This window comes from Protomyctophum parallelum (genome assembly GCF_964188405.1).
Source record: "Protomyctophum parallelum genome assembly, chromosome: 6".
Classification (NCBI taxonomy): domain Eukaryota; kingdom Metazoa; phylum Chordata; class Actinopteri; order Myctophiformes; family Myctophidae; genus Protomyctophum; species Protomyctophum parallelum.
In genome coordinates this window covers 6,562,298-6,589,615 of record NC_139701.1, presented here as the reverse complement: position 1 = coordinate 6,589,615, position 27,318 = coordinate 6,562,298, and the positions used below count along the sequence as shown (strand labels likewise).

The 27,318-nt window shown below is 43.6% G+C and overlaps 1 protein-coding gene across 1 annotated transcript; it reads left to right on the top strand.

Annotated features, from left to right (window-relative positions):
* Positions 1-180: 180 nt before the first annotated feature.
* Positions 181-27,071, top strand: pfas (phosphoribosylformylglycinamidine synthase). The gene is made up of 28 exons (XM_083768163.1): positions 181-261; positions 4,055-4,203; positions 6,490-6,625; positions 9,028-9,133; positions 9,966-10,164; positions 12,272-12,377; positions 12,495-12,635; positions 13,041-13,165; positions 13,484-13,612; positions 13,740-13,877; positions 14,249-14,377; positions 14,495-14,568; positions 15,158-15,314; positions 16,108-16,169; positions 16,394-16,555; positions 17,348-17,584; positions 18,082-18,312; positions 19,218-19,398; positions 19,876-19,959; positions 21,491-21,646; positions 22,831-22,950; positions 23,174-23,319; positions 23,604-23,811; positions 23,964-24,055; positions 24,226-24,340; positions 24,455-24,604; positions 24,806-24,946; positions 26,404-27,071. The coding sequence occupies exons 2-28, from the start codon at positions 4,083-4,085 to the stop codon at positions 26,712-26,714; spliced, it is 3,957 nt and encodes a 1,318-aa protein (XP_083624289.1). The 5' UTR covers positions 181-261; positions 4,055-4,082; the 3' UTR covers positions 26,715-27,071.
* The last annotated feature ends 247 nt before the right edge of the window (positions 27,072-27,318 follow it).

The window sequence follows — 27,318 nt, the reverse complement described above, 5'->3', positions numbered from 1 at the left end:
TTTCAAGTTGAATTCTGGACTTTTACTTGTAACTAACAGTCATTAGAGTATTTATATATTCCAGTAGGCTATTGATATATTTTTACTTTTCCAAAATCTCCATCACTGACACAGGGAGGGATCGGTGCACACGCATGCGCATCCTCCATCCTTGAGCTCACGCACACACGTGGGTGACTTTGAGGACTAAACAGAGAGAACTTGGAGAAGCCCTGCCTGCGAACCGTAAAGTCCATTCAAAACTTCACTTCTGTAAACTGGGTGAGTTGTTTTCAGCATTTCTACAGGCAACATGTTGCCGCATTTATAATCTGATTATCTGAAGATACTTTTAAAACAGTTACCACGTCAAATACTAGCTCGCTATATTGCTAAAGTTTTACATTGTAGCCAATCATCAGAAACAAAAACAACGTGTGAACTGTGAAAACAACTTGTCAACAAATCGCCACGGTAGCAACAGTCAGCCATATTAGCCGCCACATGTTACTGTATCTATTCTAAAACATAGCTCTGATTCTATAAATCAATGTAAGAACAAAGGGAGTATGTTCGTTGCTCCAGATAGTTAATTTCATGTCGGTCTGTAAGACTGTAGACATTAGGCTGCTATGTCAGATGCTAAACAGTGTTGCCAGATTTTGTGAGTGAATTCAGCGAAATTCACTTTCAGAAAAGCGACCAATTTGACCACTTGAGCCGTAGTACTAGTATAAATATATCATTGATCAACTATTTATAAATAGCCAGTTCTACAAGCTCAGCTGTGAGGAGTGTGAGCTTGTAGATATTCTATTTTCAAAATAAATAAATGTAACACCTTACACCTATTTTGATTGGGATCCCTGGCGGTCCGCACTCTGCAGTCGCAGACATGCATATTAATTTGGGCGTCCTTGACATAAACATATTTGAGAACCAATGGTTTAAAACATCAAAAATAATCAACTACACTTCAGAAACAAGCTAAAAATAAATAAACAAAACGATAATAAAAAATTACTAGCTACTTTACAGAAAAAACAAGCCCAATGGCGCTTATAATAAGCAGACTTGGCAACACTGATGCCAAGCATTGGTCTTCAAAGCCAAGCTAGCCCATTGAGTTGAGTGTCTGCATTATGTGTGTTGTTAACCAATAAAAAAAATCTGCTGATAGCTATAATTGACCATGCGGTATGTGTGCCTTGTGAGGCAACATGCACACAATCAGGATGACCCATGTCCCTCTGGCTATGGAGGCAATAGAATGAACTATGGAGGCAATAGAATGAACTACTATAGTATGAAGTCTTCTACTCCATGCCATAGACAAAATTAATATAGTAAATCGGTAAGAAATAAAGTTGCTACACTTGGGTTGTACATTTTGTACATACCCGCATATCGGCCAATGTAACAAACGCTATTTAGAAAATCGTATGAACAGACAATTATTTTGTGTAATTTAAATACCATATGTGAAACATTAGGGATGTATTTTTTTTTATGTATTTGCATTTTTGCACATTACATCATAAACACCTACTTTATAACACTATACTGGATAAATAAAGGTGCATAATGCATTTTATGTGGTGTAAACCCAAATCCATACCACTATGAAAGTAACTTTACTTTCTTAGATGTCTGGTGTTTCTAGTATGCATCCATCATCCACACATCATGTCTAGTTTACCACTTTGTGGTCTGAAGGTCAACTGCCGAGATCTCTTTGAGGCGAGACACACACACACACACACACACACACACACTGAGTCCACGAGTGTGTCTGTTGCAATTTGTATAGATCTGTCCTAACAAACCTAGATATAACCCCAGGCTTTTACACAATGTGATGAATGCTTGCTAGTTGCTATATGATTGATGCACTCAACCTGGATTGGAAGCTAGCACCATAGGGACCATTTCTGAGATCAATTATTCATTGTTTATCAACACAACAATAGACTACCGATATGTGGCTGCACTGGCCAGTTTGTCCACTGATTTACTTTAGCCTGAATGGGCTGCTGTTTGTTTAGTCAGACAGACGGGTGTTAACCATGAGCCCTAGCATGCATTCGCCAGTAATGGCAAATCTACGTGAGCTTGTAGATCGTCTATTTTTGGCAAATTTATTTAGTGTAGACTAGGGATGCCAGAAAGTGACCATCAGCCCATGCCATGGTCACATAACCATTATATGTTGAGTGCATGCTTTGATGGTTACAGTTTTATAATCAGTTTTGATGAGTAAACCTTTGTGGAGATCTTCTCAGTTCTCATTGTATGCTAGTTACTGCCATTCAGGATGGAAAATGAAATCCATTTGGATTTGGGGAGAAGTAGTTTCATAAGGGGCTGGTATGAAGTATATAAACATAATATAATATTATGATATAATATAGATATAAACAGAAAACGTTCAGTTCACTAGTCTACACTTAACAAGCGATCGTTAACTGTGTCTGTTAGAGAGAGGGGCAGAGAAGAGTGGCTTTGCTCAACATGATTTATACTTATATTCTCCACTCTGCTGAAGGTACATGTTCGATATATCATGCAGCCTTTACTTATTAGCCTATATTTTGGCTATTCAAATCGGAATCAGAATCGGAAAATCGATTAATCGGCGGCATCCCTAGTGTAGACAGGGTAAAAAGAGCGGACCAAGTATAGAGCTGACACCGGTAAACAAAGTATTGGTTTACTAAAGTATAGAGCGTCACTTTAAATCCATCATCATGTTGTTACCAAATCAAGGCCAAATTCAGAAAGTTCTATTATGTTTAGTTGTGTAAGAAATAAGAATTCGTTGCTGTTTTTTGGTGTAAATTAACGCCCTAAGCCTAGTTGCTGCAAGCGTCGCTCAAAAGCTAAAAACGGCGAAACGAGTAAGCGACACGTTTTGAGCTTGTAGATCTGCTACTTTTGATGCTTTTTAATTTGAATCGAATTGAAAAAGTAACAGTTTTCGACATATGAGGTTTCCACCTGACAGAGACATATGAGGTTTCCACCTGACAGAGACACATGAGGTTTCCACCTGACAGAGACATGAGGTTTCCACCTGACAGAGACATATGAGGTTTCCACCTGACAGAGACATGAGGTTTCCACCTGACAGAGACATGAGGTTTCCACCTGACAGAGACATATGAGGTTTCCACCTGACAGAGACATGAGGTTTCCACCTGACAGAGACATATGAGGTTTCCACCTGACAGAGACATATGAGGTTTCCACCTGACAGAGACATATGAGGTTTCCACCTGACAGAGACATATGAGGTTTCCACCTGACAGAGACATATGAGGTTTCCACCTGACAGAGACATATGAGGTTTCCACCTGACAGAGACATGAGGTTTCCACCTGACAGAGACAAATGGAAGTCTACCTGCCTGCTGAACACGACCCCCTTCTCATTCTACTCCCTCTCCAAAGCTTCCTGCCTCAGTTAGCCCATTCTGACCTGAGATCAGATTCATACGAGGTTTCCACTGGACACACGCTGGTCTGACGAACCCATTCTGACCTGAGATCAGATTCTAAAAATGTCAGTCGTTCTTCGATTTTTTTCAAAAATAGCAGACCTACAAGCTCGTATCGCGCCACTCGGTGGCGCGATATGAGCTTGTAGATCTGCTATTTTTCAATAGCTAAAGCATAACATGATGCCAACACCAAAATGGGTGCCCGGTCAGAATGAGTAAATAGGAAAGTAATATCATGGAAGGTCCTCAGATCTTGTTGATATTATATTGATATTGTGATGATGATATGAGTCTAGATATCGCCTGGAATTTGGGGTATTTATTGTAATATTGTTTTATGGCACATCATGTATTGTTTATGTCTGGCTTTAATTGCTTGTGCTATATTTTTATGCTTTTTAAATACATTTTCTATAGACGATCTACAAGCTCACAGCGCATTGCATCGTGATGCACTGTGAGCTGATAGATCTGCTATTAAAAAAAGAAAAAAATATATATATATTGAGGTATTTGGTCAAAAACCTTGTGATTTGATTTCGTCCATATCTCCCATCCTACTTTTTATTCTAATAGTTGTCTGTGTCTCGGCTCTCTGTCAGCCATGCCTGTGGTGAGATTGTACTGTAGGGAGCCTGCGAAGGGGAGGGCATTACAGCGGGCAGCTCAGCTCTACCCCCAGCTGTCCATCACCACGGAACAGTGTTACAATGTCGAGCTGACTGGTGAGTAGCTCACGTACAACGTGGCACATTTCACTTGACATGAAGGAGTGTATATAATAGATTTAAACACTCTTTTGTTCCCCTGTCAACTAAAATGCTCAATCAGGGATTGCCGAATGCACTTTAATGACTATAGTTGCACTTTATCAAGGGAATGTGTGCAATATCTCTGTTTTGTGTATGTGGGTGCTTTATGGTGTTTTTTCTTTTTCGTATGTGAACAAATGTCTGTTATTTGTATGCAGCTGTGACTCTGTCTCCAAGACAAATTTCTCCCAAGGAAGACAAATAAAGATAACCTTGAACCTTGAGCTGGATCAATGCACCATTGTAAATAGAAGTCTTTGACTTCACACATGTTTGTTTATTTATATACATATATATGTGTAAATGAATGCCTTACTTGATCATCTCTCCATCCTACAGTGTCACAAAAAAGCGTTTTTTGCTACTGTACTTTTGCTATTTTTTTTATTTTAATCCTGAAAATTAACAGTTTTGGACATAATGAGGTTTCCTCCCGACTCTCCCACAACTCTTTGCTCTTCACCAAACCCATCTTTTCTTAATCTCCGCATGACCTCTTTTCTGATATAATTTGTATAATGGTGCCACTGCCGTCATGCTTTTGTTTTGGTTTTGGAAGCCATGTTTTTAAAACAGTGCTATTCACCCAGATTATAATCATCGTCTGCCAGCACTAAACAGTAAAATCCTCTGCATTCATTTAATCATAAGAGTGTGAAATGAGATCTCTTTGTGATCCTATTATTATGTACATCCTCTGTTACATTAAAGGAGTAGTTCACCCCAAAAAATACTTATTTTCTATTAATTATTGTCTCCACCAGGCCGAAGGCATGTGGGGAGAGTATGTTTTGCACTCCGTCCGTCCGTGTGTCCGTCCGTGTGTGTGTGTGTGTGTGTGTGTGTGTGTGTGTGTGTGTCCGTCCGTTAGTAGCTAATCTCGGCCACCGTTAACCCGGTCGATGCCAAATTTTGCACACACACTCCCTGGATGCCAACGATGAACCTCTGCCCCAAACTTTCCAGAACGGCCTGTTATAGCGCCACCAGGAGGCCGCTTTGTGCAAAACAACTTTTTGCACAGTACACCTACAGATTTTGTCCAAACATCACGCAAATTGGTACACAGTCTCTCTACAGCCATTCAACGAAACCGGTCTTTCAGATTTCTCAGACTCCATCCTGATTGGTTAAGATTGGCTTCCAAAGTTCACAGGAGTGCTCAGTTTCAAACAAAATGCTGCAAATCATGAACACATCGCGTGATTTCCTTGAAATTGTGCACCCACATTCCCACTAGGCCGAGGACGAAATGCCACATGAACAATTTCAACTCAGCCTCAAGGTGGCGCTATAACTGGCCGAAAAGTGTTTTTACCTCTAACTGCACGAATCTGTGGATCACTTTGTATGCCAACTCCCTAGAGGCCAAGGAAAAACCTTTGTCTGGAATTTTTCACATCTGCTCTTTATAGCGCCACCAGGAGGCCCACATATGTAAAACACATTTTCTATTATTACTCCTTCAGATTTTATCCAAATTTCACGCAAATCGGTACACATGATCTCCATAGTCATGTGATCAACACAGGTTTGTTTGATTTCTCATATTCCATCCTGATTGGCCACGATTGGCTCCTACAGTTTTCAGGAGTAGCAAATGGCCACAACTCGGCAGCGTCCGATTGCGATGAAACTGTGCACGCATATTCCCACTAGGCTGAGGAAGAATCCTGGTGGAGACCTGTGCCGATTGGCACTTTATCTAGTTATTATTATTACACACCCCGTGAAGCCTTGAGTTCATGGAGATGTCTTTCTCGCATTCCTGAGACAATAATTTGATGACCGGTGGAGTCGATTCTTTGAGTCTCCTACTGAGTAAGAGTTATTGGCAAATGATTGGCCTAGAAATGCGACAAAAGGCCCAGGCCGTGGCGTAACGGTCTGGGCACCTGACTGGTAATCCAGTCGCAGTGTGCCGCGGGTTCGACTCCCGAGCCCGACACGGCCTTTACTGCATGTCATCCCCCCCATCTCTCTCCCGTTTCCTGTCAGCCTACTGTCTGTCCCTTCAAAAAATCAATAAAAGGCGTAAGCCGCCAAAAAATATCTTAAAAAAAAAAAAAAAAAAATGCGACAAAACAAAAACATCCATGAATTCAAGGCTCCGTGGGGTGTGTACTGTTAAATGTTTTGGGTGAAATGCAGGATTCTGCTGTGTACTAATGGGTCTGTTGTCTCTCTGCTCCTGTGCAGGATGTGAGAGTCTGACTACAGAGCAGAGGGAGGTCCTCCTCTGGCTCCTCCGTCCTCCCATGCAGACAGAGCCGCTGTCTGACAAACCATCCCTGACAGAGAGCGCTGGGGAGAGGCTGGTGGAGATTGGACCCAGGTACCAAACACACACGCACAGACAAAATAAGTCTAGACGCTTCCTTCCCTAGTGGTTTAAAGGAACACACGCCAGCATTTCTGCAAATATGCCATTTGATATACGTACCAAGAGTCAGACCAGAAGATCGATACAGCTTTCAGACGGGAAAGTGGTATAGATCTTCTCGTCTGACTGGGGGGTAAGTAGTAAGTACATCAGTGGGAATAATTTGTAGAAATGTTGCCGTGTCGCTTAAACGATTTAGCCCTGAAGGTACAAGGTTTTACCTGGCTAAGGCACCATGTCGTCCTTCCTGTTTTGGCTCTCCATCCTGTCTCTGCTGTTTATGGTTTATTTGTGGCTATATACCAGGGGGGCAGTCAGCCAGATATTTCGTGAAGCCTCATTTGAAATCGGTAGTTCATATAATGGCCTGTTGTGGCGCTGGACCGGACCCAAAAAGCCCCATAGCTCCATAGAGGCCCATGTATTTTGGCCCAACTTCACCTAGACTGTATTACCTTAATAAACATGGTCATGAATACTTTCTTCTTCCAGTCACTAGTTTAAAGTCTCATTTCTAATGTCATAATATTCTTTTTGGAAAATTATGGTCCCATTAATTAAAAAAATGACCATAAAGAAAAAAAAACATCGCGTATGTTCTGAGGGGCGTGGCTACCGTTACAGTCTATGATCGGGATTCCCCTCCCACTCGAGTCAAAATAAAAAACAACGGAGAAGAAGGGGGGAAGTGCCGCCTCGTTGTCTGGGCAGCCAATGGCCAGCTGGTCCAAAACGGAGCCAGCCAATGGCCAGCTGGTACCAAACGGATCTAGAAAGATGGCGACTTACAGTGCAGGAATAACAGGCTTCATTTTACGTCCATGTTAGACCCGGCGAACGCTTTGTCCATATTTTTTACAGTCTATGCTATATACACAGTACACTGTAAAAATCTCAGTGTCCATTCAACTTTGAGTGTACAAATGTAACGTCTGGTAAATGCAGAGCTGTAAGGATTGGGAACAGCATATATATTGTAATCTGTATAGTTAAAAGCAAAAACACAAATAGAGTAGTCTGGCTATACTTTGCCTGTACACATTGACTCAATGAAGAGATTATAAATGACAGGGATAGATTAACCCATTTTGGGCGGGAACCCCTTTTGGTGTTAGCATTATGTTATGCTTTAGCTATTGAAAAATAGCAGATCTACAAGCTCATAGTGCGCCACAGAGTGGCGCACTACGAGCTTGTAGGTCCGCTATTTTTGAAAAATCGAAGAACGACTGACACAACAAAGCTTTTTCAGAAAACTGTCAGGATGTAGAAGACATTTTTAGACGGCATATTATGTGTCTGGCCCGCCCTATTGTAGAGGTTAGAGAGCAGTGTTTTTTGCCCCAGGTACTAGAGCTTTAATCAGGCCTAATAATTTGAGCCGACTCGGCCCAGCCCGTGAAATGATTGACAAACTGGGCCCGGCCCAGCCCGAGATCCCGTTGTTGCAACAGCACATTGTTCTGACTCGCCCCATTACTAACCCTCCCTATTCCCTAACCCTAACCAGTGGCGTGCACAGATAGACACTAGGGGGTGCTAAAGCACCCCTGCCCTTTTGGCAATGTGCCCTTTTTTCTTTACAGTGTACACTGTACACTGTACACTGTACGTGTACAGTATGTGGACCATGGTGACATTGATCAATTCTTGATAAAAAAAAAGCTTCTAATATTTTATTTAGGCCCAAAAATCTATAAATCTCACACCAATAAGGCAACTGGACGGTTCCACGCGCTGCACAAGGTGTCCTTTTTTCACTTGAGTACCTGCCCCTCTAAATGTCTGTGCACGCCACAGACCCTAACTGCACACAAAGCCACATAATCGGAATAACAAAGGCTGTTAACTTTATCTACTGTAAATGCTCTGTCTCATCAGAGGCTGTCTGTGTGTGTAATGTGTCTATCTGCTGCTCTTCAGTTGTTCCTTCAGTTAGTTTCCATACATACAGCGTGGTTAATGATTAGGTGTTAAGACGGGTCACTATATTTTCTTTTACACAATCCATATTTAACGTGAAAAAAAATGTTGGGTGTCTGACAGGCACAAAGTACGCAAACAAGCAGTGAGTAACAGTTGATCTTTCATTTCTGTGAAGTACTGTAGCTCTATTGGATGGAAAGCTAGCTACTGACATCCAATAGGACAATCGGTCAGACTCAGGAGATGCAGCTAACAAGAAATATGGAGTTAAAAAGTTAGGTTATCCAACTGATGGCCCGTGTGGGACACCCTGGCCTGGAATAACAAATGTTTTAAGTTGCTGCTACTTCCCATTTTCAAATGGCCTCATAATGTGATTCCTACTATACAGTACGTATGACTTGGGTCTTTGCTGTGTTCTATTGCAGATTGAACTTCTCTACTGCATGGTCCACTAACGCCGTGTCCATCTGCCACAGCACTGGCCTCACTAACGTTACACGAGTTGAGCTCTCCCGAAGGCTTCTCATTAAGGTCTGAGAACACACCACGCACACACTACTGAAGTTATTATTAATTCCATATATTAAGCACTCGCCTCCTGTTCCTTTCTTTCAATCATGTCTGTAGTGTTTCTCTTACATTCTCTGTACTCTTTTCCATCTTCCCTCTGCCCACGCGTCTAATAGTACTGTTTATATGACCTATATCAGCGCTTCTGATGTAAGCTAAAGTAGGTCCGGTTCACCAACTCAGCTGTTGGCTCTTCAAAATAAGGGCTTACGGCTGAAAAGCGTGTCATGTGAGAGCTAAACTTGACATTAAACGGGGCACATTAATACAACATTAATTCGAGCTCCCGCTAACCATATCAATGAATCTATCACCAGAACACGGCCACGACCTTTAGTAGAACTGCTTCACTGGCATTTCACTGGCACTGGCCCCCTATGGTAACCGGCGTTCAAGGAGTTAATAATGCAACACAGGAACTACCGTACAAATAATGCTAGAATGAGTCATCGCTCTCCTTTTATCCTGGTTGCAGTTGGAGTAGTTTCCATGGCTTAAGCTGTATTCAGCATTCATGTGGAAACATTCATAGAGTAGTAGTCATTATTTTGTCATATGCATTTTCCAACAGCCACCAGCTTTACAGTAGGTTGGTAAATCCTTCCCTAATAGTCATTATTCACACCAGTTTGGCAGTGCCCACTACCAGCATGCACTGTACTTGGATGAATTGACCTGAACTCCCCCAATACACACGATTTTTGAAAATGTATGCCTTACAAAAGTCAGCTTGATTAATTGTATTTGAGAAATGAAGTGTGTGTTTCTGATTAAATCCTCTCGTCTCCTTCAGCCACAGGGTGGATTGAATGTGAAGGAGCTCAATGGAGACGTAGAGAAGCTGATCGATTGCCTGTATGACAGTATGACAGAGTGCATCTATCAACGTCCCATAGACTCATTCACCGTGGAATCCAAGCCACAAGAGGTCTTTGAAGTGGACATCCTGGGGAAGGGCCGAGTTGCCTTGGAGACAGCAAATGATGATCTGGGTAACGAAAGGCACTAATATACTGTACAGATCTTCAGTTGTGTCTTCTTCTGCATAACCATTAAGACCTGGAAGTGGAATGCGTCTGTGTCGTCTTAGCTTTTGACCACATTAACCATAATTTAAAACTTTAGCGTTGGAAAGAAAGCAGATATACAAGCTCATATCTTTACAAGCTTGTAGATCTGCTATTCTTTTTTTAAAACATGAAAATGTGTGCATTCTGGGGGGTCCTTGAGATGAAATAGTTTGAGCACCACTGACATAGAATATGTTTTCAGAAAACATATTCTATGTCAGAAAAAATACATTTGTAGAATCGGGTCCTCAGGTCTCAATGGGTCAAAACAAAACACACTATTTCTTGATATCTAATTAAAATGACTGATGAGAGAGAAGCTAATAAACATACAAGTAAGACGCGCAAACGCGGGAAGCGAACGCAGCTCGTGTGTGTGTGGTTGTGTGTGTGTGTGTGCTACAGCTGCGCCCTGTGTGTGTGTGTGTGTGTGTGCTACAGCTGCGCCCTCTGGTGGCGGGCGGGTGGTGTAACAGCGTGACACACACACACACACACAGACATTCAGCCCTTGCTGTCATAGTAAGTGGCTAACTGCGTTCGCAATAAAAGTCAAACCGTATATTAGAATAAATATCCACACCAGCTTTGCTGCTCCCAAATGCAACTCTAAAAAGTAGAGTTAAGACCTAGATATTTTCATTCTTATTTACTGTATTGAAATGCCCACCTATAATTTTGGCCATGTTGACTATGGATCCTGTCTTATGATTGTCTCTTTCTTCATGGTCCTGTCCTGCTGCTGTCAGTGAGTACATTGAGTTGAGGAGGGAAAGGCGAGTAGTGACCAGACCAGTCACATGATGCATAACATTACTATGCTATTGCTGGCTGAAGTCACAGGATTGGGATGGTGTTGCTGATTATCGTGTGTGTGTGTGTGTGTGTGTGTGTGTGTGTGGGGGGGGGGGGGGTGCATGTGTTTCTAAATTGAATGGCATGTGCCCAAGAGTTCTGTCTCCTGATCAAATGTAGTATTCAGATTACTTTTTAGTTCACACCTGATCACCCCTAGATCTCCATATGGAGCTGGCCTGTTCTGACATCTGCATAGACTATATTTGGGCATGCCTTACACAGAACTCCATATATGGGCATAAAAGGGACACAGACATACCGGTAATAACTGGGTGGGGCATACATTTCCAACTTGCATAGTTCCAAGTAGGCCAGTGCCCAACAGGCACCGCTCTAGTTTATTCAGACTAGCCACATACCTATATCAATTTCCATAACATGCATGACCACTGGCAGATTTTGGATATTTAAAACCCACTTTTTTTAAAGAATACAAGGGCACTTGTCTTAATAGACACAGGAATCATCATAGATCTACAGATTATTAGTGGACTATTGGACATACAAGCTGAGTGCACAACATGTACTGTATAACTGTACTCATAATGTCCATGGTCTATCTACTGCCCTACATAATAAATATTCCTCATTAGTTTTTCAAAGTGTGTATTTACATAATTTCAAGAAGTGATTCCATATTCAAGTGTTGAATTGTATCCAAATGGGCCCTGGTGCTTTCTATAGTGCAATGCTTTTTGCGTTTTGGCAGTCTTTGTAAAGTGATTGAGTTTGGCTGAAATTCCCACGTTGTTTTGCTGTTTCTGTTCCAGGCTGTGATAGCAAGCAGAATATGTGCCATGCTTTGTTCTACAACACTGAAATACGTTTTAGTGTATTGGTTTGAATGTGTGTGAATTGCACTACAGTACATTGAATTTAGCAGATTGCCATTGCAATTCTTAATTAAGAACAGTTGTTCTATCTTTTATATTCTAAATCAAAGTGCTGCGGATCCTCCTAACTTTAAATATATTGTGCAATGGGCATGTTGAATGTTGTATCCCTCCACCCTTAATAAAGCCTAATTTATACTTATTAATTAATTATTTATTAATTATTTATACACAGGTGTTGCAAGTTGGTTATCTTTGCCATGCGACACCATCATGCATTAGACTTAACGTTGAAGAAATACAAAGTAATGTTTGTACATGGTGTGTGTCTAATGCAGGCCTGGCGTTCGACTCTTGGGATCTGGACTATTACACATCACTGTTCCAGAGAGTCAATAGGAACCCCACCAGCGTTGAGTGCTTTGACTTGGCTCAGTCCAACAGGTGGGTCCTTTTAGTAGGATCAGCAGGGAAGCTATTGTAAAGTATTCCCTGGCGGTCGCCTGCACTCTACTCGCAGTGGCCTGTAGGTGTTTTATTTTGGTCCCATTCCTTTCCCAGTGAACACAGCCGCCACTGGTTCTTCCGAGGTCGCATGGTGATTGATGGACAGGAGCAGAAGGAGACGCTTTTCAGCCTCATAATGGACACTCAGCACCATAGCAACCCAAACAACGTCATCAAATTCTGTGACAACAGCAGGTACAATGTGCGACAGCCTGAGTTATTTTCTGATGGGCGCTAGCCCCTCCTATATACATCTTTTTGTCCTTGTGTCACATTTGCCAATGGCAAATGTGACAAATGTGTTTGTGTGTGTGTGTGTGTGTGTGTGTGTGTGTGTGTGTGTGTGTGTGTGTGACACTGTATCTATCTATCACATGAATTAAGTTGTCATCTTACATGATCAAGGTGAAAAGATTAGTTTTTTTAAAACATTGTATCATGGTTAAAAGATAATAACATAAGTTGACAAATTAATTCATGAAGTATATACAGTTTTTTATTGGAGCGCCCCTCACTTCACACGGGTGCGATTATTTATTTTTTATACAGATGCTGTTATTCTCTGTTTAATATTTCAATCTTGAATGCTTGTGTATTAAGTGGTATCAAAGGGTTGGAGGTCAAGTGCGTTTACCCACGAGATCCATCCAAGGCCAGCTGTTATGAGACACGACACTCACTGAGACACGTCATCTTCACCGCTGAGACACACAACTTCCCCACTGGTCAGTGTACACACACACACACACACACACACACACACACACACACACACACACGTAGGCCTGTCGCAATTATTACATAATTGCCTAATTGCAATTATTTGAGATAATCGCAAATTATTTTGCATAATTGTCATCATGTTGAGAAAGTTTAATAGATTGTTTTTAAAGGTTCCAAAAATTTATCTACAAGCTTGCCGCGTTATAGGCTTGTAGATTAGCTAATTCTGCTGTACATAACTATTCAATATTTCATTTCAATGTGTACTGTATAAGTTTCCCTTTTGAATCATTTCCTTCCCCTCATCCCATGCCCTCTAGGCGTAGCTCCGTTCAGCGGGGCCACCACAGGCACTGGGGGTCGGATCAGAGACGTGCAGAGCGCTGGACAGGGAGGTCATGTCATCGCTGGCACCGCAGGCTACTGCTTTGGCAACCTACACATACCAGGTTATTATGATGGGACTCCAAAGACACCATGCCTCCCTCTCTTATGTGAACTAACCTTGTTTGAATCTTAATTTAGCCAATGTTCACATAGTTTTCCTGCTTTTTACCCATCTCTTTCTCTGGCCAGGCTACAGTCTGCCATGGGAGTGTGAAGGGGAGGGCTGGGAGTACCCGTCCAGCTTCGCCTCTCCTCTGCAGGTGGCCATCGAGGCCAGCAATGGAGCTTCAGACTACGGCAACAAGTTTGGAGAGCCTGTCCTCTCAGGTAAATGGAATAGTCACCGAAACATTTGATAAATCAGGTTATAGTATGAATTGTTACATTACGGTGTATAAAACCAGAGCAACCTAATGGTGTGCATATAGTTGAGTTGTGTGGCTCATTGGCAGATGACCTCAGTGTGTTTTACCGTTGGCCACAAAATTGTACCAAACTGTATCTCAGATGGTTTTATGGCCTTGTGGTTCCAATAGGAGGATGACACAATGAGTGATTGTGTCCAGACCTGCAGACAGAGTGACATATGTACCGTACAGTACATTCCTGCATGCATGGCATGCATGCATACATGCATATATAATAGTACACAGACAAACAACCTGATGAATCAACTTTCTCTCCTGTCTCCACTCAAGGCTTTGCCCGATCCTTTGGCATGCGATTGGCTAACGGAGAGAGGCGAGAGTGGATTAAACCAATCATGTTCAGCGGTGGGCTGGGTTCCATTGAAGACGCACACGTCAAGAAGGAAGAGGCACAGCCAGGTAAAGTGAAGCATGTCATCAGAAGTTCAATCAATCGTAAAGTGGTGTACTTTAGTTTGTATTGTGTTTATTATTGAATTCAATATATTCCTCTGCTCATCCATTGTGTCTCGTCAGAAATGGAGGTGGTAAAGATCGGAGGGCCAGTGTACAGGATTGGCGTGGGAGGAGGAGCGGCCTCTTCTATACAAGTACGGGCACTATGGCTTTGTCCTCTGATAAATAAACCACGTCTGCTGCTGTGCAGAAGGTTACAGTAACGTGTTGTACGTGTATTTACGTAGGTCTCCAGTGATGGGGACCTGTGTGTACAGAACGTCAGAGTAAATGGGTTGTGTGTGTAGGTCCAGGGGGATAACTCCAGTGACGGGGACCTGTGTGTACAGAACGTCAGAGTAAATGGGTTGTGTGTGTGTAGGTCCAGGGGGATAACTCCAGTGATGGGGACCTGTGTGTACAGAACGTCAGAGTAAATGGGTTGTGTGTGTGTAGGTCCAGGGGGATAACTCCAGTGATGGGGACCTGTGTGTACAGAACGTCAGAGTAAAGGGGTTGTGTGTGTAGGTCCAGGGGGATAACTCCAGTGATGGGGACCTGTGTGTACAGAACGTCAGAGTAAATGGGTTGTGTGTGTAGGTCCAGGGGGATAACTCCAGTGACGGGGACCTGTGTGTACAGAACGTCAGAGTAAATGGGTTGTGTGTGTAGGTCCAGGGGGATAACTCCAGTGATGGGGACCTGTGTGTACAGAACGTCAGAGTAAATGGGTTGTGTGTGTAGGTCCAGGGGGATAACTCCAGTGCCAGGGACCTAGGTGCGGTCCAGAGAGGAGATGCTGAGATGGAGCAGAAGATGAACAGGGCTCTCAGGGCCTGCCTGGAGAGAGCTGGAGGAAACCCCATCTGTAGCATACATGATCAGGGAGCAGGCGGAAACGGTACGCTTTGGTTTTACCCATTAATGGGTTGAGAGATGAGACGGAAGATGTTGTGACTGATAGCATCTATCTAGCCTATCAATATGCCCATCACTCAATCCAGTACACACATGCAAATAAAAACCATTTGGCTCCTACAGTAGACCATTTGATCTTCTAATATTCTACCCTACCCCATTTTGACCTGAGATCAGATTCTAAAAATGTCTTCTACATCCCGACAGTTTTCTGAAAAAGCTATGTTTCTATGTCAGTCCTTCTTCGATTTTTCAAAAATAGCAGACCTACAAGCTCTATTTTTCAATAGCTAAAGCATAACATAATGCTAACCAAAAGGGGTTCCCGCCCCAAAATGGGTTAAGAACCTACTCAGCTGTGCATAAGACTTTGATAGTTTTCTTCCCCCTTTTATTATCATACCAGGCACTGAATAATCACACTAAAGAATCATTCTGCTTTGCACGAGACCTTTTCATGTGAGAGTATATTAATACTCTAACAAGCTAACAAGAACAGACGAGTAGAATTAGTTCACAGCTAAAAATATATATTTAAATGCACACTCGTAGAAATAGTCTGGTCCGTAATTAGTGATGACCTGAGTGACACAAATATGTTACTGTGTTAATGTATGAATCAGGAAAATAGAAGACTTATTTAGTATTTGACCATTATGTAAACTGGACAGGCTGTAGCACCCCCTGGTCACGCGGTTATTTTCTTATCATTGATATTGAATGCTGTGTTTTTTAGAGGATTGTAGGTGAGATGCTGACGGTGTTGTTGTTTTCAGGCAATGTGCTGAAGGAGTTGGTTGAGCCAGCAGGAGCTGTTATCTACTGCAGTAGATTTAAGGTAATTCACACACACACACACACACACACACACACACACACACACACACACACACAAACTTACAGCTTGCACGTATACATACATACATACAGTATTTTCTGCCTTGGTGAGAATCCTCCATAGACCTTTTGAAGATAAATGCAGGCTTATTATTATGCTAATGTACTGATAATTGCTGATAGTTTCAGGTTTATTATTAATATGCTGTCTCACTCTCTCCACAGAAAGGAGACCCCACACTGAGTGTGTTAGAGCTCTGGGGTGCAGAGTACCAGGAGAGCAATGCCCTCCTGCTGCGCCCGGCAGACCGGCCCTACCTGGAGAGGGTGTGTCAGAGGGAGAAGTGCCCCGTCGACTTCGTAGGAAACATCACTGGAGACGGAAAGGCACGTGTTTAACCTGTACCATCACCAGTTCAACATATAACCTGTACCATCACGAGTTCAACATATAACCTGTACCATCACCAGTTCAACATATAACCTGTACCATCACCAGTTCAACATATAACCTGTACCATCACCAGTTCAATATATAACCTGTACCATCACCAGTTCAACATATAACCTGTACCATCACCAGTTCAACATATAACCTGTACCATCACCAGTTCAACATATAACCTGTACCATCACCAGTTTAACATATAACCTGTACCATCACCAGTTCAACATATAACCTGTACCATCACCAGTTCAACATATAACCTGTACCATCACCAGTTCAACATATAACCTGTACCATCACCAGTTCAACATATAACCTGTACCATCACCAGTTCAACATATAACCTGTACCATCACCAGTTCAACATATAACCTGTACCATCACCAGTTCAACATATAACCTGTACCATCACCAGTTCAACATATAACCTGTAGTCCTGTACCATCACCAGTTCAACATATAACCTGTACCATCACCAGTTCAACATATAACCTGTACCATCACCAGTTCAATATATAACCTGTACCATCACCAGTTCAATATATAACCTGTACCCAGTCAGCAGTTCAACTAACCTGTACCCGATCACCAGTTCAACGCCTGTCCTCTAAACAGATGAGCCACGATTATACTTCTGTCTGTCAGATTTGGATTCTATGAGGGGTGATCAAGAAAGATCATCAAAGTTACTATTGTGATATTTAAAACGTGTGTTTATAATACTTTTATAGATTGTGCTGGTGGACGATGAGGGAGGAAGTGGAGATCGGAACAGCAGGGGGCGCTCTCCTGTTGACCTGCAGCTGGAGTGGGTTTTGGGGAAAATGCCCCAGAAGGAGTTTGTTATGGAGCGCTCTGCCCCAGTCCTCCAGCCCCTCTCCCTCCCTGTGGGCCTGAATGTTAGAGACGCCCTGGACAGAGTCCTACGTCTGCCTGCCGTGGCCTCAAAACGCTACCTAACCAACAAGGTGAGAGTGTGGGTTACATACCTTTTCATAGGACATTAGGTACTCTAATAGCAAGTCATGCTGTCTCTGGTTTACTTCCCGTATCGTGTTCTTAGTAGAATAATAACACAATGCTGTGTAGTGTGTGTTTCAATTCACATTCATATATCTGACCTGAGATCAGATTCATACGAGGTTTCCGCTGGACACACACTGGTCTGATGAACCCATTCTGACCTGAGATCAGATTCTAGAAATGTCAGTCGCTCTTCGATTTTTCAAAAATAGCAGACCTACAAGCTCGTATCGCGCCACTCGGTGGCGCGATATGTGCTTGTAGATCTGCTATTTTTAAATAGCTAAAGCATAACATGATGCTGACACCAAAATGGGTGCCCGGTCAGAATGGGTTAAAGCTGTGCTTTAAACATCCAAGAGTTCTTTACTTGTACTTTTTGCCGACTGCTGCTGTGTGACATTCATGCTCCCTCTGTCTCCTCTCTCTCTCACACCCTCAGGTGGACCGCTCTGTGACCGGTCTTGTTGCCCAGCAACAGTGCGTCGGCCCTCTTCACACCCCATTGGCCGATGTGGCTGTTGTTGCCCTGTCTCCGTTCGGCCTGGAGGGAGCGGCGACCGCAGTCGGAGAGCAGCCAATCAAAGGCCTGGTCTCCCCCGAGGCCGGCGCTCGCATGGCTGTGGGAGAAGCTCTGACCAATCTGGTGTTTGCCAAAGTAACAGCCCTGAAGGTAAGGCTAATGGAATCGTATAGGTGAGTTCACAACATCATTCTTTGGGCAAAGTGGAACCAGACTCTCATCATTTTTTTCATTAAAAACTAGATAAGAGTAAAAAGAAAAAAGAGAGAGAGAGGAAAAAAAAGAAAAGAAAAAAGGTTGAATAATTGAAAATTAAGTTTGAGGGCCCCTAGTGGCTCCACCAGTTAGTGCATGTACAAAATAATTGTGGTGCCCCGTGTTTGCGTTGTCTTTCCCTAAGCTATTCCATGTACATCTCAGGTCTGAAATGCGTATTTTTTTAATGATCACTTAGTTATAATATAAGATAGCCCTGCAAATATCTGCATGCTTGTGTGTGACTGTACATGGCTGCGTGCATATCTAATTATGCATTACACTTGTTTACAAGAGGGTCCACCATGTTCAATTCATCAAAACATTTAGAGACGTACAAATAGTACGTATGGGTATGGCAGAGGACCTGCGATACACGCATGCAGACTGCAGAGGACCTGCCAAACATGCGGTTCGTCTGTTGTCTAGAACTGTGTATCCAACCAACTGCCTTCTCGGTGGCAGGCTCTGAATTTGAAGCATGACGCCAATCAAATGGGACACTTTACACTCGATTATTAGAACACACTCCTCATCGACCCAGGCAACTTCCCTGTCCTCCTCGTTTCATTTTTACCAGGCATTTCAGGCTTCCTTGGCCTGAGGCGCTTCTGTTTTGTGATTACATGCACGTAGAGGCATGAGCTGTGAGTCAGAGTGTGATGGGTCTGCTTTTGGTTGGAAATATAGTACAATGCATAGACTTGGAAACGAATCCTGTTCTAGATGGCTTGGCCTACGGCCATCGTGCTGGAGTGACGTTGAAGCAACATCGTAAAAGTTGCGTCTGTGTGTTTCAGGATGTGAAGTGTAGTGGTAACTGGATGTGGGCTGCCAAGCTTCCTGGTGAGGGGGCAACTCTGTGGGATGCCTGCAAGGCCATGTGTGAAGTCATGGGTCGTCTGGGAGTGGCCATCGACGGTGGAAAGGACTCTCTGAGTATGGCTGCAAGAGTGGGGAAGGAGACTGTGAAAGCACCAGGTACTGTCTCGTAATTTACAATACATTTCTGAGGGGCGCTAGCCCTCCTATGCCCAGATTTGTGTGTTTGTGTGAACACAAACATTGGCGTGTGATTGGCTGATCACCCCATAACAATGATTTGATTGGCTGAGCAAACATATTGAAGGTAAAAGTGAGGGCAGGGAAGTAAAGACGCCAAAAGTGATTGGCTGTAATGACTTTTGTGATGATTTGATTGGCTGAGCACGGAATGTGATGTATGATGATAAGAGCGCCCCTCACTTCACACATTTTTTTACAATGTAGACATTAACAGACTCTTGCCTTCGGGGGTATCATTGTCTATTTATGTGAATGTGTGTAAATGGTCTTCATTTTTGTGTGTTTGTACTGTATATCAATGTCAAGTAGACGGTGGGTATGCTGCGCCTGTGGTGAGAGTGTGTGTGAGTCAGTGTGTTGTTCATGAGCATATGCTTTGCGTCTGTGTTACAGGTGCCCTAGTTATCTCTGCATATGCAGTGTGTCCTGACATCACAGCCACTGTCACACCAGATCTCGAGAATCCAGATGGAAAAGGTTTTTCTCTCTCTCTCTCTCTCTCTCTGTCTGTCTGTCTCAAGAGATGTAAAATACATTTGCATTCAATTATAACGTCCAGCTCAATTGCAACCGAAGGCATCATCTCCATATATGGAGCTGACCTGTTCTGACATTCCATATGTTGATCCTTCCCCACCCGTCCTTCCTCTTCGATGTCTCCCTTTTGACTGTTACCGGTCCATTCAAACTATAGACAGGCCGCCCCAAAGTTATTAGTGCAGCCACTCCCAGCAGCCGGCAAAAACTAGAGTTCTCAACAAGCCCAAAACTTAAGGCCCTACCTGGACCCTCATCAAACCCTGTACACTCAAGACACTGCCACTGCTGTCACCCTTAGATCTCCATATATGGAGCTGACTTGTTCTGACATTCCATATGTTGATCTGACCTCATCAAACCCTGTACACTCAAGACACGCTCCATATGCCAGTACAGACTTCATTTCATATGACGATCTGAACCCCCCCCATGCCAAAGTGCCAGCAATCTACCGTCACCCAGGAGGATGCGTGCATGCGACCTCGCCCTTCAGGGCATCTTACCGGTGATTCGTAATTTGTTGTTGTGTTCTCAATTCATCACTGCAGACAATGGATAGCATTCTCGGTAACATGGGATACTGAACATGGCCTGGTTGGAGGCAGTCTGTACCTGTTCCAGCCAGTATTTTAATGAGCTGCTGTAGCAGAATAGCAGAGACATGCAAGAATAAGTGCAGAAGTGTTCCCCCATTATATATTACAGCAGTTTTAGGTGAGGCAATGTACTGGTGCAAAAACAATTTCTGTACTACACAATGTATTGAGCTATAAAATCCTTCCCCGCTATGAATATTGGGCCTCAGGAGGTCTACTGCTTAATAGTTTTCTAGAAGCCTGCTGGGAGAGTGTGACTCATACAGTACACACACTTTATTTTATTTTGTTAACCCATTCTGACCTGAGATCAGATTCATACGAGGTTTCCGCCGGACACACGCTGGTCTGACGAACCCATTCTGACCTGAGATCAGATTCTAAAAATGTCAGTCGCTCTTCGATTTTTCAAAAATAGCAGACCTACAAGCTCGTATCGCGCCACTCGGTGGCGCGATATGAGCTTGTAGATCTGCTATTTTTAAATAGCTAAAGCATAACATGATGCTGACACCAAAATGGGTGCCCGTTCAGAATGGGTTAAACAAGGATGCTAATGAGTCATGTAATGACTCAACATAATTGTAATGTTGAGTAAAATAGGCCAAGTGTGGACATAATATGATTATATGTATGATATATGATGTGAGTATTTTATGATTAATACGATATCTGCTTTTGATCTTATGATAATGGCAACTTCTTGAATATAATTATTCTAGTGAAGATACCTTATGGACACTGTATCTTTTGGTATTGGACGGATAGAAGTGCCGTGGTATAATTTTGAAACTTCACTACACTGCAGTGCATAATTATACTGTAGCACATGCACATTCATCATTTGCTCACCTATATGTCGTATTCCCCAGGTGTGTTGCTGTGGGTTCCTGTGACTCCGGAGCGCCATCGCCTCGGGGGCTCTGCCCTGGCTCAGTGTTACGGTCAGCTGGGAGACCTCTGTGCTGACCTGGACCACCCAGAGGCACTGAGTGGCTGCTTCAATGCCACTCAGACACTCATACATGGTCAGTTTGCACATCCCTGTATACCGCTACACTTCCATCTCCCTACCTACAGCACTGGCTCTCAACCTGTGGGTCTTATTTTAGATAACAGTGAAGTGGCAATTTAAAGGTTTTATGACATTCATTTTAATTTCTTTTTCTTTTTCTTTTTTCTTTTAGGTTTTATGACCTCAATTACACCCAAAAAACCTGAACTTTGAACATTCAGTGGATTTTCTGTGGTCTGAAGTTTTCTTTGGGGTTTTTTGGGCCTTTTGAGCTACAATGAAAACAGGCAACACAGTGAAACAGTGACATCTGCTGGCAAATCCCATTGACATATATGGGATTTGCAGTAAGTGATGTCACTTACTGCTGGCAAATCAGAGCACCTGTTTGAGCCAGAAAACCCCAGATCACAGAAAATCTACTGAATGTTAAAAGTTCATGTTTTTTGGGTGGAATTGAGATTAGAAAACCTAAAAAAAACAAGAACAATTCCAAAACCTTTTTTTTTAATGTCACAATCCCTTTAAGGACTTTTAAGACCTTTTTGAGAGGTGCACACACCTCCAATGCCTGGCGTGGGTGTCCCTATGTGTCTCTGTGTCTGTCTGTTTGGGGTATGAACCTCAAGTGGGGTTACCTCAAGAGGCACTGTTGAGCAGCCTACAGGCACATTCACACTGACCACTATAACTAGAACAATACAAGTATAACTAACAATATAATTGTACAGTAACTATCACAATAAAAGTGTAGTTGCATCGCTGAGTTCACACGGGTGTGAGTTTTAATACAGAGAGAGAAAGAAAGTAATCAACAAACAACATTATAAAAACTAATAATTTAAGAAAGCAGTGTTTTGAACTGACTGACATTGCTACCTTTAAAGCCTGTAGCCCTCACGAGTGCAGCAATCTTGTCTATTACATTGTGAGATATCTTGTGTGCAACTGCAAAGTTTACATTTTGGCCTGAGGATGGTGCTAGAGTAAAAAACATGGGGTCACTCAGATTTGGATTTGACCTCCAGGAAGCATGCATGCATGCACTCTGCAAGTTTCATGGCAATCGGCGCATTTAGAGTTTGTCATATCTGCAATTGGACATTTTAGCTGAAGGGTGAGATATATTGTATGGTGATTTGTTTAATTATGACTATTTTAATTATTTTTTTGTTACATTTTGTTTTCTATTGCCAGACCGCCTGCTGAGTGCAGGGCATGACATCAGTGATGGAGGACTCATCACTTGTGTGCTTGAGATGGCATTTGCAGGAAATCGTGGAATTGAGGTGGAATTGTCATCACAAGGAGTTACAGGTTGGAGCAACAGTTTTCTCCTCTCCTCTTGTAGTCTATCAATTATAGATGTACTTATATATGTGTGTGTGTGTGTGTGTGTGTGTGTGTGTGTGTGTGTGTGTGTGTGTGTGTGTGTGTGTGTGTGTGTATATACACACACAAACACACACACACACACACACACACACACACACACACACACACTATAACTATTGTCCATTCTTCCTCCTTGTCTGTGCAGCCATTGAGCTCCTGTTCAACGAGGAGCTGGGCTTGGTTCTGGAGGTATCGGAGGCTGACGTGGAGACGGTGCACCAGAGGTACACCGATGCAGGGTTACAGTGTCACCGTATCGGCAGAACTTGTGGCTTTGGACCGGAGGCCATGGTGAGGCTCTCAAACTGTTCTACATTGGAGCATACTTTTTTTTTTTATATATTAATTTTATTCTGATTTTTTTAGCACAACTCTTCTCTTCTGGGGGTCCCTTGGCACAAAGCATTTTAAGATGGGAATTTCCATACGTATGTCATTGTGGGGATCCTTGGCACGAACATTTTGAGAACCACTGATTTAGAAGGCATTTGTAGAATCGGCCTCACTATGGGTCCGCTAAAGGACCATTTTCACTGCATCTTTAAAGACCTGCCATTTGCCTCCCGGTCTGCCAGGTCGTCGTTCGCGTGGACGGACAGGAAGTGTTGAGCGAGCGGCTTCCCGGCCTCAGGGCGCTGTGGGAAAGCACCAGCTTCCAGCTGGAGCGCCTCCAGGCCAATGAGGACTGTGTGAAACAGGAAGAGGAGGGGCTAAGCACGCGGACACAGCCCTGCTTCACCGTGTCCTTTGACCCCTCAGAGATGCCCGGCATCAGCCAGCTTGGTAAGACAAAATGGTGGCATGAATGGCGGACAGTAGTTTGATTTGTCTTTTCCCTTTTTGATTCTTTCCACAAAATCCTGGAAGTCAGCTTTTGTTGAGTGTATTTGTGTTATTTATGTGTTTTTAATGTGGTTCTTCTTTTTTGACTTCAGCTGCAGGACAGCCCCGTGTGGCTGTGGTCAGGGAAGAGGGCAGTAACGGAGACAGAGAGATGACTGTATCCCTTTATATGGCCGGATTTGAGGTGCACACACACACACACACACACACACACACACACACACACACACACACACACACACACACACACACTTTCACCAACAAATACTTGGACCTGCACTTCATCCATTCATTCATATTCATTCATTCTAATGTCTGCACCTCCTCTTCATATGTTTATCTCTGTTTTTCAAGGTCTGGGATGTGACCATGCAGGACCTGTGTTCTGGCTCCCTGACCCTGGATCCCTTCAAGGCAGTGGTGTTTGTCGGAGGATTCAGTTACGCAGATGTTCTGGGATCGGCTAAAGGCAAACGCACACACGCGCACACACACACACACACACACACACACAAACACATTAATCTGCAGAAGGACACACGCAGACACTTCTAACACTGTATGTCGTATGTATTCATTAAAGGCTGGGCTGCCACTGTAGCGTACAACCCCCAGGCCAAGGCAGAGTTTGAACGCTTCCGTCGTCGTAGCGACACGCTGAGCCTGGGCGTGTGCAACGGCTGCCAGCTGATGGCCCTGCTGGGCTGGGTTGGAGAGAGGCACGATGGAGGAGGTAGGAGACAGAGATGGAGAGAGGGAAGGAAACGTTCAAAGTGTTTGAGTAAAGGGCGATGTTGCACTGTTTCGCATGATAATACTCCTCATCAGTAAGATGAGATACATTTATAATGATCCCTGAGGGTGGGAATGTCATCTGTAGAACAACTGCTGATTATTTGGGTGGAATCGTAATGTGTGCATTTTCCTTTCCCAGAATCCGACGTGGTTCTAACTCATAACAAGTCTGGCAGGTTTGAATCTCGGTTCGTCTGCGTGGGGATCCAAGCCTCGCCGTCTGTCTGGCTCCAAGGCATGGAGGGCTCAGCCCTGGGAGTGTGGGTCGCACATGGAGAAGGTAGGGGAGTTCTGTCCTGGTGTTGGCACTTCATCTGCCTTGTATACAGTATTATGATTAGACATTATGCACCGATCACATACCATACAGTACAGTGGTTCCCAAACTAGGGGTCGGGACCCCCCTTAATGTGCTTAATGTGCAGTACACAAACCAACATACAGTACAGTATAAGTGTATACATTTCACATTTCTGAAGTTACAATGTAATGACCTTTTAAATTGATAAATATTACTGATGAGTGCCCACGATTTATCTTCGCCTTTACCGGCAATCGTGTGCACCCCCAGACCCCAGACTGCCATGTAAATGGCAGGAGAAATGCACAATGTTAGTCTCAGGTAAAATGCATGGGAGTCAGAGAGAAACTACTCACAAACTGTTTAAGTAGAGGTAACAGTTGTTTTAATATCCAAACGGTTCATTACAGAAAAAATAGTACAGAGGCTGAAGCCTCAAAAGTAAAAAGAGTATACAATACAGAAAATCTGTGTTGAGTTGTCAGCTCGGCCAAAAAAGGAAGAGAGCTCCTCTCCCCTTATCATAAGCATTTATACTGTGATCTGATGCAACTTTCTCCGCCCGCGAGGGCGTGCCGTTGCTATGGTTACATTCCAAAACACTTCTAAGCATAAGTTTTTGCTAAACATTACAGTTCCTATATATCGCCTTACATGGACATTTAGCATTGGTTAACACACAGTTACATTTCACGCTCTCTTTGTCTCAGAGAGGGCCCCTGGCTTCCTGGCAGTTCTAACCACTTTGCCCTTTCGACCCCTCTACCTCGGTTCATACCCTTACATGTCTACGCATCGGTTTCCTGTCTCATACAATACAGAAAGTTGCTATGACATTTCAAGTTAACCAATGTAGATCCACCCGGTCTTCGCAGAAGTGTCAACTGCTGTGTGAGAGGACCCCCGCACTCGGCTCGGCCACTCAGCCTGCAGGAGCGGTGGTCCCATCGACGGCGCCATTGGTGCTGGATGGGGTGGGGGGAGGTGATTTATTGATCCCCTCATCATAGGCCCACCTCGCCCCACCATGTTGACGGTATACTGCTCCGTCCATTGGCCCACGAGTCATCTCGTGAGCTGGGTAGCGAGGGGAAGCCTGTGCCCCTCGTCTCCCCCGATAAGCGCCTCTACGGCGATAGCTCGGTTCCCTGCTCCACTCCTGCTTCCTATAGGAGGGAGGTGTCAGAGGGGGCTCTTCTTGATGTGACACACGGGGCTACTTCTGAAGTCGGGGCCTGGCCCTGACTCTCAACAATTACATAAGAAAGAGGCAAACATTGTGAGAATGCCCAAACTACAAGCTCACTACCCTTCGCAGTACGAGGCGTTGTTGGGGGGGGGGGGGGGCAGTTGATATCAATCTGGTGGAAGTGATTAACTTCAATGGAGCGTGTTCCGTGCCCACCAGTTGCACTGACCTCTTTCCTTTCCTACAGGTCAGATGCAGTTCCGTTCCTCACATGCCCAGGAGCAGATGATCTCTGGAGGGCTGGCTCCTCTCCGCTACCTGGACGACCAGGGTGTTCCCACCGAGGAGTACCCGCTGAACCCCAACGGCTCTCCGTGTGGCCTGGCAGGCCTCTGCTCCCCGGACGGGAGGCACCTGGCCATGATGCCTCACCCGGAGCGCTGCACCCTGGGCTGGCAGTGGCCCTGGGCCCCCCGTGAGCTCCGTGCCTCTCTCAGCCCGTCGCCCTGGCTGCGTATGTTCAAGAATGCAGCCACCTGGTGCAGCAATGCCAAGTGATCTTCATAATGGTATGGACATGGTACGGTCAGTGTTGTGATGTTGTTACTGAGTATTTAGGATTTTTAACCCATTTTGACCTGGGAACTATTCTATAAATGTCTTCTAAATCCTGACAGTTTTCTGAAAAAGCTATGTTTCTATGTCAGTCGTTCTTCGAATTTTTCAAAAATAGCAGACCTACAAGCTCGTAGCGCGCCACTCGGTGGCGCGCTATGAGCTTGTAGATCTGCTATTTTTCAATAGCTAAAGCATAACATAATGCTAACACCAAAAGGGGTTCCCGCCCCAAAATGGGTTAATGATTCCGGTTCCTTAACGGTTCCCTTTAACAATTCCTATATATATATATATATATATATTCCATATGGAAACAAATTAATCCATAAAGTTTGAGAACATCACCATAATTATATATGATTATAATATATATAATTATAATCATAATGGCAGACGTGAAATCCACATACCAGCTCTGACAGTGTGATAACGTTTCCAGAAACGGTTGAATATTCGTTCGGTTATTAACTTGTTACATAATTATCGTACCTCAAAAGTTAGAACTTTGAGAAGATGATGGTTTCTTTGCTGACTTTATACATTC

Coding starts and splice junctions, on each gene's coding strand:
- pfas (XM_083768163.1), top strand. CDS start 4,083: ATGCCTGTGGTGAGATTGTACTGTAGGGAGCCTGCGAAGGGGAGGGCA. Junction 16,556..17,347: donor ACATCACTGGAGACGGAAAG/GCACGTGTTTAA, acceptor ATACTTTTATAG/ATTGTGCTGGTGGACGATGA. Junction 23,320..23,603: donor GCTTTGGACCGGAGGCCATG/GTGAGGCTCTCA, acceptor CCGGTCTGCCAG/GTCGTCGTTCGCGTGGACGG.